The sequence below is a fragment of the Micropterus salmoides genome, unplaced genomic scaffold (assembly GCF_014851395.1).
Source record: "Micropterus salmoides isolate LMB-PRFRI ecotype aquatic unplaced genomic scaffold, ASM1485139v1 Ms_hic_scaffold_19, whole genome shotgun sequence".
Lineage (NCBI taxonomy): Eukaryota > Metazoa > Chordata > Actinopteri > Centrarchiformes > Centrarchidae > Micropterus > Micropterus salmoides.
This window is the reverse complement of record NW_024041039.1, coordinates 27,288,018-27,301,060: the sequence shown is the minus strand read 5'-3', so window position 1 is coordinate 27,301,060 and position 13,043 is coordinate 27,288,018. Positions and strand designations below refer to the sequence as shown.

Genomic DNA, 13,043 nt, shown 5'->3' with positions numbered 1-13,043 from the left:
CTCATGCACAGGGAAGAAGTCAGTGAATTGATTGTATATAGCTGACACATCATGAAGAAGATACCCAGCCCTGCCTTTTGTTTTACAGTGATTTAGATGTTAACCTTATTTACTACTATTTTTATTACCATTTCGACATATGACAGCTTCTATGAGATCTTGCGGACATATTTGTTGGCAAAAGCAGTTAAAAAGTAAAATACATCTAAAACACTGGAACAGAGAGCCATATGCCACCGAGACCTTTGGTAGATAGGTACATTTATTTGTCGCAATATAACAAGTTATATAGTGAAATTGAGTTTGTAACTCCCTTCTGCTACATAGCAGACAATATTCATTAATATATTATTATAAAAACGGTAAACAGAAATTTACTATAATCAATGGAGCAGTGCTGAGGATGGATTTTAGCTTGGGGGAAAAGCTGTCTGGTGGTGCGACAGCTGAAACTTCTATATCTCTTCCCAATCGAGAAAGTATCACTTGTATTTTCCTAGGTCATTTTTGTATTTAGTTTTTTTGTGTTACATAATATTACTTTATTATTATTGTAATGCACTGGAAAAGTGTACTGAGATCCTTGTGATTTTAAATGTGTTATTTTGCTGTTTTACAAGTGAGATGCCACCACAGTATTTGTGGCCTGTTTACTTAGCAATCAGCAGCAGAAAAACAACATTTTCCCTCCTCAAATATTACCAGAGTTGTTGCTGGTATAGTAATGTGTCCAACAACAGGGCGATCACTACGATTGTTTTTGTTGACCGTGCTTCTCCTCCTAATATTTACTTTGCATAGCATGTTTGAAAATGCAATGAGAATGGCAGACATGTGAACAAATACTCTACTTACAAGTTTTGTGTGTTGTGACTGGATTGACATTTCTGGATGAAGGCTACTCTTTAGAACCTGTTGGAAATTGGTCTCTTGTAGAAACATTAGTGCTCTCATAAGAGTAAGTTGAAGTGGTTCATTCATTACTAGTTACTCCCAGCTTCTCTCTCATAGGCCAATTTCCAACCTGACTAACAACTACAGATGATTTCATTGAAATGGACTGAAAGCAACTAATTAATTGTCTTGTGTGAGTTGATCACATACTGTGTGTACACTGGAGATGACTGAAAACCCCTCAGGGCCTTTTAGTGTCTGAAGCGGATTTTCATGTGTCATTTTTTTAATGATGCAGATACCAGGTGCTGCAATCACTTGGCACAATCATAGTCACAAGCACAGCTGAGGTATGTGGCGGTATAGTTGTGTCAATACAATGATAGCATCTGGAATAAGTGGGAGGCTGATGGTGTTAAAAGAACAAAATGACTGCACAGCCTGCCTGTTTTTCTCCACCAGTCTTTGGCCACAATCAATAACACACGTACAGAAGCCGAATATCGCTTTGTGTCTCTGCTTACAATTTCAGCTTCTGCCTTTCTCCTCTGATGAATCCACTTATTAGCTCGGGTTTTCTTTTCTTTGCCTGGAAGTGACTCCAAACAATGCCCAATGCCACTTCTGCCACAGAAATGAGCCACATGTCTGCAAGAGACAATGCTAATTGCTACTTCATGCTGTCTAAGCACTTTAAGCAATTTAAACTTTTAGTCCCTTTATGTTTGACCATTGAAAGGCCACAACAAATGACAAGTAACATTTTGAGGTCAAAGAAAGAGGTACAAAAATAACCGTTTTATGGAGATGTGGATGAAGTTGGCATGTGCTTAAACAATAAGCACCAAGACGATTGTCACATTCTCCAAAAACAGAGGTGTAAAAGTCTGTTATAATAATAGTAGTATTGTTTAAAGTTCGCTCTACACTAATGTCACTGTCTAGAAGATCTGTAGATACTGTTGAATCCCAATCAACACTGCTTAAGCTGGTTGGATTACTAGCTTTCAAACTATCTTAACTAACATTAGCCAGTCTTTTCTGTGGAAGTTACTTTAAAATCTCAAATATAATGAAAGCTTTCACTTTTCAAAAAATCCACTTCAAACGAATGGGAACTAACACATAGTTTGAACACAACCCACGTACAGTAGCCTAATCAGAAACTACATTGTGGAATTGATGTTGTTTTGCTCATTTGCATTGCCTCTAGGGCTATTGGTCATATTGTGGACAATATTGCGACTTGCGATTAGATTATAATGGAACGAATGGTACTATGAGTCCGCTTGCTTAATTATCAAGGAATGCGCGGAATACTGACATTTTGAAATGTGCATTTCTCAACCTGAACAAAGTTAAACAATAAAGGTTACGGTAGGTTGTTGTCTTAAAAGTTACTTGCACGCTGCTCATAAAACAATTTTCTTATTGCACGTAGGCTTATCTGTTTTAGGGACACATGCAAGAGCCCAGTGTGGGCGAAGATAATGAGCAGACTGCAGCGCACACACAGAAACCAGAGTGTCACGTACACTTTTTCTGTTTTATTAAATCGCACACTTTTTGCGGTTATGTAATCGCACATGACGACATAGCGATTGCGACTAGATTAATCGTGCAGCCCGAACTCATGAGCAAGAACGGTTTGGCGTGGTTCCGGACATCTGAATCAATGCCTGCCCACATCTGCGATTTGCTCAGCGAGTTGGGGTGAAACAGTCAATTCAGTCTAGTTATCAGGGCACTAACAAATGACTCCAGATTTGTTTGTGGTGGTAATGTGAAATGGTTCCACACATTAGGTCTCACTTTTTTTGTGTTATGATAATCCATTCCCAGCATGCACGTGAAAAGGCATGAAACAGAAATAGATCCAAGTGACAGAATTCTACAAATGTCCCCCACTGGAGTAATAAGCCTGTTGCGCTTATACACTAAACATTTTTAATTTGGACAGATCACTACTGATTACGTTCAAAGGATTGTGTGCATTTCATATTAAACGGCAGCAACATAGCATGATACACGGCTAACAAGGCAATGCTGTTTCACATGGCTGTGTTGTGTTGGCTGCAGTGCTCTTCACACTGCTTTCAGGGGAGCAAGATGTTTGTTGTTGAGTATTAAGTCACACGACTCCTCTGACACCGAAAACACAATAATCCCTAAAGCTGAATTTATGTTATTTATTGGAAATGCTAAAATACTTTTGACTTTAATAACAACAACAGTTGACCAGAATGCAGCACTTCGTGCCGGTTACACTTTGCATACTGCTAGAAAACCAACAGTCCTGAGTGAAATCAGTGAGAGTGACGCTGGCATGGAGAATGCTGGAGCTGTTTGGTTCAGTGTAAAAAAGCAAAGCATAGTGACAGGTCTTTTTTATGGCAGTGCTGCAGGATCTCTGATTAAAAAGGGCTTTAGAGGCAGTATTTGTCTTGCACTGTAAACTTAGAAATGTATATGTGCTCTTTAAAATTTAATAGTGATGGTGACATTATGAGCAAGACTCCTCCTTCCTTGTGTCACACTGCCTTTTATCTGCTATTGACTCTGCTTTTCAACATGCCTTTCCAAACACAGGCTGTGACCTCCTTGACTCTATCAGGGAAGTGGAGGGAGTGCCTCTGACACTGCTGGACTTTAACACCCAGAGACATGGAGGTCAGTCAGGGCCACATGAGCTCCAGACACACTGAGCATGCTGGTCAGAGTCCAGGTGAACAGGAAGAGATGGACGGTATCTGTGTGCATTAGGTGTGTGTGTGTTGGGGGGATTTGTGGGGGATGGGCATTTCCCTTGAGGGAAATGGCATTATGCTGCCTCTACACTGCATACCTACCTGTCAACCTGCAGAGGCTAAGGAGCGCTCAGACAGCCTATGGAGGTTGGCCAGTACGCCCACGTTGGCTGAAGCCAGACACACGTGCATGGATGCACATTAACACACACACACACAAATACACAGCTTGACAAAAGACATCCCTCAGTGGACGCATGCTTTGCTGCACCAAAGCTTACAAATTTGCAATAAATGATTCATATACCTGTCACACACATACACACACAAAGAGTAAAGAGTCTTGTGTTTATTTAAAATAGCTAGACATTAATGGCCACAAATAACGTAAAATAAAGCAGACCCCAACACTAATAACCTTTATTTCTTTACGATATCCAAATACATAACACATACACAACACACAAAGCACATTTAACCACACTGTGTAAAAGAAAAATGAGAACCAAACACTTTTACCTTGTTTGTGAGTAACTGGCACACTTGAGGGACATAGTCAATTAGGCATCCTCCACTGGGGAATGCTGGGATATGAAGTGCTGAGGAGCCTCCCAGAGCACTGATTGGAAAAAAAAGACTACAGTTAGCCTGTAAATTCACATATTTCGATTGCACAGAGCATCAAGTTACTGCCATGGTTGCTCTGCCACCAAGAAAATCTTGACAATTCAACTTGTGTCCATCTGGCTTTATGGAAATTTATGTGAACTACTGAGCAAAAGCAAACCTAACACTGAGCACATTAGTTGGCTGCTATCTACTGAAGTAGTGGAATTAGACAATAAAAGGAGTGACTCATGCCTGTGGCATCCTCGTCATTCTCCTTCACTTGTTCATTTATTCTTTTGACATCCTCCCGATTCAATCCTGCAGCACAGCTCCATTAGTGATTAGCGCATGCTTGTTTAATCAGGAAATCTTCTGCTGCAGCTCTCCAGTGACTAACCAACCGAAGTAGTCACTCCCTCGTTTTTTCTGATGTGGGGCAAAAACAAAGGGAATACCCTGAGGACGGGTTAAAGGTCTTAGGGAATCGCTTATTGGCTTTTAATTCTCATTTAAAGACACATAGAGGAGGACTTCGTCTGCTGCTATCTATTTTAATGTCATTCCCATTATAGCAGGCCAATCACAGGGCATTAAGAAATGCTGTTATGTCATTTTAAAAGCAATGCAGAAGTGGATGACTACCGTTTACCAGGTTAAGCATGCACGTATCATGCAAATAGCCTACATCACGTAACATTATGTCAAATGTCAAAGATGACATATGTTGAGATGCAGCACCTAGGCCAAGTTCTTTACGTGATCAGAAAGTCTATGGCGTGATAATAACGTATCTGAAAGCGAAACAACAACAGCGAGTTACAAACCATCTTTCTTAAGGTGACCATCATTGTGCCATCGAGCTCAACTAGCAGATCCTATCAGTATAACCAAACAACTGCATTTTAAGTTTCCTTTTTGTACAACGAAGGTTAAAGTCGAGGGAAACTGGACTTGGTTGAAGATACTGGAAACTTGAAGATACTGGAACAACTGGATACTTTCCAGTATCTTCAACCAAGTCCAGTTGCCCTCGACTTTAACCTTTGTTGGATAACTATGACCTGGATCACTATAATATAAATTCATGTCCGCCCTGTTAAAGTCCTCTGCAAATGAGTTCACACAGTGCTGATTAAGCCTTTCACCACCAGTTAAACCTCTCTTTAAAAATAATAATAAATCTGGTGTCTGATTAGGACAGCTCGAGGGCTGTACAGCCTTGTTGGACAAAAGAAAAAAGTAACTCCAAATCAACATTAGTTGAATGCACACACAGGCATACTGTGCTGTATTCAACTTAACTAACATGGCTAAACAGTTGTAATAGTTGGATAGAACTCGGAGGATTCTGAAACGCAGTGTCCTGGCTGTGTAACATCCTGGAAACTATCAAGCTACTTATGTGTGTGGAATTTTGTAAGTAAAGACCAATTTCTATAAGCTGAATTTAAAGTTTTCTCTGCTAGTGCCAGCAGCTGCAACTAAACATGCGCATTAGGTTGAAGATGTTGCTGCATCCTTGTTAAGTTATTAATTATTTATGACAGTTTGGCAGCTCTCCAAAGGACAACTACATTCATTAGAGTATTTTCATTAGTTACTCTAGTCTCCTCAGCTTGCCTTCAAGTCTCAAGTCAAGTTGAGTCTTCAGAGATTCAGAGATGCAAAAACTCAACTCGAATCTCAGGTCATCTCAGGACAACCACAGAGAAAGAGCTTATTTACGATACTATGACACTCAGAAATGTTTCCAATCCTATAGCCTCATCTTTGCAAAAATAATAGGTCTTACACACTGGAAGAAGACAGAAGTCCCCTACCACAAAGATGTGGCTTAGTGACTTCACAAATACACTGTATTTAGAAGGAATAAGTTATATTCTAATGAACAAAATTCCTTAATAACACAAGATCTGGGTACCTCTCACTCTTTATCTTGAGCATGTGACCCAAGTTTAATATTTCCCCTCTGACACCAGCTGAGTAGTGAGCTGATGGTAGGGTAGGGTGGTTGGGGTATGGTGGGATGGACCTCGTTTTTTCTTTGTGTCCTCCCCAAACTCATATTTTTTTGTATTAGTTGCTACCTTATTTGAAAAAGTGCACTTTAAGATATGAACATATGTTGATGCGAACGTATCTGCCCTGCTTTCTTTGGACAAATGTCATTTGCTCAAATAAAAAAAATAAAGTTTTAAGAAGGAAGAAATAGCTCATTTCACATGGTGAGGGGAAATATTTCCCACATTTTCTTATTGCTTCAAGCGTAAAGGCAGAGACTAGCACATAAGTCCTAAGAATTACACAATGTTGAAAATTCCAAAGAAAGGTTGTGGGAGTAGTGAGGAGGAAGGTGGAGCACAGCACCATGCGCTCCACCTTACTGTCATAACAAAAAACCACAAATGATTATGGGAAAATTATGCCTTAACGGAGGTCAAGAAAAAGTCAACAGTGAGTGGACTCATAGTTTTGACTGTACATACACACTTGGCCTAAGAGTGTGTTCAGAATAACTAATAAAAGCTGTCATGCTGTGTAGAAAACAGCTGGTTTCTTATCAGCTGGCTCATTTGTCACACGCAGGAGTTTTTTATTGATTGTCTGAATTTACTCAAATTAAATCAAAGATAAGACTCGCATCCATCCACAAAGATTAAAATATGTTAACAGCTTTTTCTCCACTGGTCTAAGTTTGGTCTTTTTTGCCAACTGATGCGCAACTGAATATTAATAAGGTCTTGTTCACAGAGAAGCCATGCAAACTGTCATGAAGCCATTTGTCATTGTCAAAAACCTTTTCTCCACAACTCCAAAGCCATCATTTACAGTAGGTTTTGTGCACATAATTAGCATTAGCCTGTGCATTTTGCTGTGCACCAACAAATGGTCGATTGAAAATGGCTTGCAGCAACGAGGAGAGAAGCCTTTGAAAATGAAAATCTAAATGATGCCCATCTATCCTCCCACAGATCTAAGAATAGCTCATCATTCAGATGGAAATGCGGACAGAGGCACAAAATAGACGGTGGTGTGTTCGTCACTCATTTGTGTCAATGGCAGGCATGTGAACAAATGTGATGCATTTTGGATTTCAATGGTTTTGCTTCTGGAACTCTGAATTGAATGGAGGCTGATTAGACACCAGCCTCTTTGCACTAGTATTAAATAAAAGGTCTTCCAACATCCAAAACTTGACTATCTGAGAAGTTCTAAAACAGTGGTTCCTAACTGGTCTAGTCTTGGGGTTCAAATTTTCCCTTAGACATCAGGTCACAGTCCACGATAGACCAACTAAACCCAGTGAATTTATTCCCATCCATCCATTCTGCCTGTCAGAGGATTCTAACCCAGGACCTTGTTGCTGTGAGGAGACCATGCTTATATTTCACAAAATGAAATCTAAAATACATAACATGTCAAAATATATAATTATGTCAAAGTAGAGAACTTGGCTCACTTTGAATGGACCTGAACCACCAGCTGGTTGGAATCTCTGCTCTAAAACACGACTGAAAATAAAGTTTTAAGCCTCCACAAAGAACAGCAACCTGAAAAATGCTGACTGAAGAGTATATTTGCTGAACATGAGCCATTTTTTACTGCAGGAGACCGTATAAATTGCATTTAGGTGCCAAAACTGAGAATCAAACGTTTGACAAGCTACACCTTTTCTCAAGGTCAAGCTGAGGGGGGGAACTTAATTAGGCCCGCTAGTTAACGCTGTGTTAACATTCCCTAAACTTGGGGGACTCATTTAAGAGATTACAAACAGAATGGTCAAAATGAATGCAGCTGAGGGCAAGATATCCTGACTTTCAGTTCCTAATATCAGTAAAGCCTGGATCCTACCTTTCCTATTACCCAACTAATAATATCTTTATATCCTGCCTGGTAAATGCCTGGTCTTCGGACCCAAGCAAAGTTTCACAGTGTTGAAGAGGAGATATCATACAACTGTTTTTACACGCTGAGTAGTTCTCCCCATGACTCGTGGACTGACTTCTGTGTGTAAAATCAGTGGAGTTCCCCTTTAATCACGGAGTAGGCTGTGAGAACACTGACCAAAGTGATATGCTGTAGGTGTTGATGTCAAAAAAAGGTTTGAAAGTGACTGAAGGGAATCTGTATGCACCTTTTCATATACAGTCTGTAGTATGCACACTCCGAGTCCGAGTCATGTTTAGATGCATACAAAAACAAACACATTTCCACATCTTAGTTTTAAAAGTTTCAAAGTGGTTGTTTCTAAAGGTAAAATCTTTATTAACATGTCAGTCATCTAATACTTCCAGCACGAGCTTTAAAATGCTTAAAATGGAGCTTCCTGTGGGTGGGCTCACAATCTAGACATAATGGTGTTTTACTTTCCAAGTGGCACCCTGAAGAGTCCCCGCTTCTGTCTCCACTGGTGACACCACTCTCGACACTACCCACACACACTGGAGTCATCAAGCAGACATGCTGCCTAACACAACCCCTCTGAGCAATGCAACCTACTGTATGACATATTTACTGTACAGTAGATAATGGTAGATACACGCATGTAAACAAACACATATACAAACACACACATGCTGACAGGGCTGCCTGTGACTTCATCAACCAGAGAGATTATCCTGTGTGACTCAGGTGGATGGTGACGAAGCTCAGTTTGTTTATTTGTGTGTGGTTTTGTGTGTGTGTGTGTGTGTGTGTGTGTGTGTGTGTGTGTGTGTGTGTGTGTGTGTGTGTGTGTGTGTGTGTGAGAGAGAGAGAGAGAAAGGGTGTGTATGACAGTGCAAAGACAGCGTGAGAGCAGATAAAGGCTCAATTGGAGAGAGGGCAGACATGATTCATTACCAAAGTGAAAGATAAGGCCAAGAAGAACTGTTTGGAGATTCAAATGTAGTTTCAAAGCAGCAACATTTCCATTTTGATTGCCTTCTTCATTTCCTAAAGCCTGGAGGGTGCTCAAAGGCCCACATATGACTCTGCTTGTTGACTGCTTGGACTAAATAAGAACCTTTTCTTCCTATGTGTGCCCTGGCCTATGGCCATAGGAGTCAGTAACCTTTCTGTTATGAGGTGACTATCTGGCACAGCAGTACAGAATCTTACTTAGACGCACTATTCATCATCCATTTGGATAAAACCTGATTAATAAGAGCCCCAGGATGCAACCATTACACACACTGACTAGTATATAAGGTTGGGCAAAATATTCTTGTTGGCCACTGTCACACCTTCAACTGGCGGTTGATTTATTTGGTGGTGGGGTGGGTGCTAATAGCCACGTGAGCTCCACATAACCCTCTGTAGGTCGTGGCTATACTCCTACTATCACTGGATTAGTAACCCTTTAATCAAATATACTTGTAATATGTGTATTTGAAAGGGCACAATTGAGAGGTTGTCAGGTGAGGGAGGGGGTTTATGCAGTTTGAGGACAGGCCAGTGAATTAATCCCATTTTGCCACTTCTGCAACTACTGATGACTTACAAATTGGGCTTTTAGAGGTCCTTTTTGTGGAGCTCATAGTCCCTAGATAATTCCTTGTGCCAAAGCTAGAAGTCAGGGCAATCAGTTTTATTTAGATAGCCAAATATCATAAATCTGCCTCAAGGGGATTTTCAATCCGTAGAGCACACGACAGCCTCTGTTCCTTAGACCCCTGTTCAGCAGGTGACCTCCCCCCCCATATAAAATTGATTTTGATTGTTGTCATGAAGATTTCTTTGTTATTTCAAAAAATCTACGATTTCAAACCACATTTTGGAGGGTTTTCAGGAGGCTTACAGTGACTCCACCATTATATTTGTGCAGTGTTTTATGATTATTGGCAAGATTTCTCTCTATATAATGGTACTAATAAATCTGAGAGCAGGAAATGTTTATGATTTCTGTAGCATTACCTAAAACCATAAAGTCACATTGCAAATATCACATGCATAGCAGGTACAGAAAATACATAGAATAAATACATAAAAGGAAGTGAGGGGAAACATTTTAAAAGTAATGTGTAAGTAATGTACATACAGCAAATTATTAATAATATATAAACTATTGTTATTATTAATATGTGTGTTTGCTTTTGGACGCCTCTGTATAACACATTAATTATTTACAGCAACTCAATTGCAGAATCCATTTGTGAAATTTGAATCGCGCTATTTTCAGCTTTTTAATGAACAAAGCTGGTCAGATCTAATGTTTGAACTTCAGTGAAGATATTTAGCATAAACACTGGGGATTTTAGACGGCCTACATATTGCAGGAAGAATCTACTTCCAATAACAAAGCAGCCAAAAAGTCACTTCACAGAAAAAAAAAAAAAACACAAAAACACACACACCGCAGAAGTGTTCAAGGAGACAAGGAGGAGAAAAAGTGGCAGAGTGCTTTGAGCGGCTGAGAGTGAGAGAAGTGTCTGCACTGACATCTTAGACTGTTGAGTGGGTTTGCCGGGTTAGTGGTGAATTTATTTTATCAGACTGACAATTTCTGACTGCGACAAGACGTTCACAAAACCTTGAAAAATATCTGATCGAAATGCAAAGATTTTCAAAGGCTATAAAACACCTCTACAGACCCTGGAGAAGGGACACACACAAACTGTACACCCACACAGGCACATGCACACACGCAATACTCACACACATCAGCAGGCAGGCATGCACACACACACAAACACACAGGCACACACACACAGGCACCTAAAGGCAAATGCAGATACACAAACATAAGTGCGCTGCAGCCTAAAACTGTCTCTCTGTGTTGATTTTTCTGGGCTCCTAAATCTGGTTTGGGGGCAGAGACGGTGCCCACTCGATTCTTTTATGCAATGCAGCAGGTTTTCTGGGGGAAGGAGAGATGTATCCAACTCATCTCATGGGCACCGCACAATCAGGTAAACGAGAAGTAAAAGAGAAAATGAAAAGAGCGGTGAGGAGTCTGCTTACAAAATGGTCGAAGGAGACACAAAAGCAATCAGGTTTAAAGGAAAAGACTCTGCAGATGTGTGGTTGTCGGTGAGGTCTACAGAGCCAAATTCTCTGATTCTGATACCAGCTGCAGAGAAACAGATCGTTCACTATTACAGATAAAAACTCAGTAATGCTAATGAGCTGCAGCACTAACAACAACAACAACATAATCATAAAAAAAAAAAAAAAAAAAAGAACTATAGCTGTCCCGAGCCGACCCTAAGGATCGGTGTCAGGGCAGATCCAGGTATCTTTTAATGGATCGGCTAAAATAAAGCAGTTCAAAATTAGATTCTTTCTGGTTCTGTCCACCTCAGCCTGCTCGTGTTGCAGCACTGCTCTCCTTAACGCCAGCCAGGTGCAGCATTTCACTCTCTCCTTCTTGTTAGCAAAGAGCAGTGTAGAAAGTATTCAGGTTGCAGATTCTCATTTTTAGCCGGCGCTGACAGTCACTTTAACCAGTTCTTTAAAACATCTGAAATCAATATTCATATATTAAAAAAAAAAAAAAACAGATCACAGGACTACTTACCTGTGGAAGGGGTCACTAATAGTGATGAACCTATAGAGATTGATAGCCTCACCGTGCAGTTGCATTTTAGCATCTTTTAGCTCACTGTTTTGGTTGTGTGAATATTGGACATATATTCAGGTAGATGCATGCACAACTGCAAACGAATGTTGCTCTGCATCTGCAGGATGCGTAATAATATGTAATATGTTCCACATACCAACCTAAAAGGTGATTATATGTCATCGCTGTGTTCACAGCTTGTTTCCGCTCTGCCCCAGAGAATCTGTTTCTTAAGGTTTAAAGACAGTCACCAATTCCCAAGCCATCTGGAGAACACAGCGTCTATGCATTTTAACATACAGCTCAGTGAAATGATGAAAAATGAAGTAAAAACAATGTTGCCTAAAGCCACAGAAGGATACTATCTATGTTAGCTCTGCAGAAATTGTTTGATGCCTGTGTGAGATTAACGTTCAAAAAATTCCACAGGGACGCATATTCTGAAAATCTCAGCCCATTCCGATAGCTATTCATATCTTTAATTGGACTTGTCTCTTTGGTATATAAATCCAAGCCAACTTGATCCCAACCCACTTGATACTAGTCACCCTATGACTGCCCTGTCTCATAACTATTCTGTTTCGTTGGGTTACTAGAATCCTGCATTTTTTGGTCTGATCAAAGCAGAACCTCCACTGCAACAGAAGTTGTTAAAAAAATTGGCTTGACAACAAATTCTACCCAAAGACGCCTTCAAAGCTAACATTTTTTACATTCTCTAAATGTCTACATCTATTTTACACTTAACAGTTACTTTAAATGAGCAGGGAGGGAAAATCATGGGAGCTACAGAGTGGAACACCATGCCTTTCACAGTATATTTTATTCTAGGCGGCCGTAAAACATTATATAACAAATGAAGACTGAATCTGAAAAGCAGGTGAATCTTTAAGCCTACAGAACAACAATGATTTGACTTCTCACAATCAATAATTTCTACAGAAAAAGCAGCAAATACGGTTGTACAGTCACATCAAAGATAGGAGCCGATGCAACAGTCTACGTACTCTGTACATTATTGGTAAAAATGTGGGTGTCTGTCAGGGTATTTCAACATCTATTTTTCCCCTTGCCGCTCTGTAAGGCAAAAAAAACCTTACAGTGATGGTCTGTTTGAAGACGGGAAGAAAAAGTAGCAGAGTAAGAAAGAGAGAGGAAGAGGGAATAGAAATAGGAGGTATAACACTGTAGCTCAGGGGGCTTACGAGTCTGCGTTCAGAGCTCTTAGATCCGAGCCCCTGCTGAAGGAGAGT

The 13,043-nt window shown here is 40.2% G+C and overlaps 1 protein-coding gene across 2 annotated transcripts in view; it reads right to left on the bottom strand.

Moving 5' to 3' along the window:
* The window catches only part of babam2 (BRISC and BRCA1 A complex member 2), a 79,919-nt gene that overhangs the window by 8,535 nt on the left and 58,341 nt on the right, over positions 1 to 13,043 (bottom strand). For both annotated transcript variants that reach the window (XM_038728064.1, XM_038728065.1), the window contains exon 8: positions 4,161 to 4,260. In XM_038728064.1, coding sequence (XP_038583992.1) covers positions 4,161 to 4,260 — 100 coding nt within the window. The remainder of the gene's footprint in view (positions 1 to 4,160; positions 4,261 to 13,043) is intronic.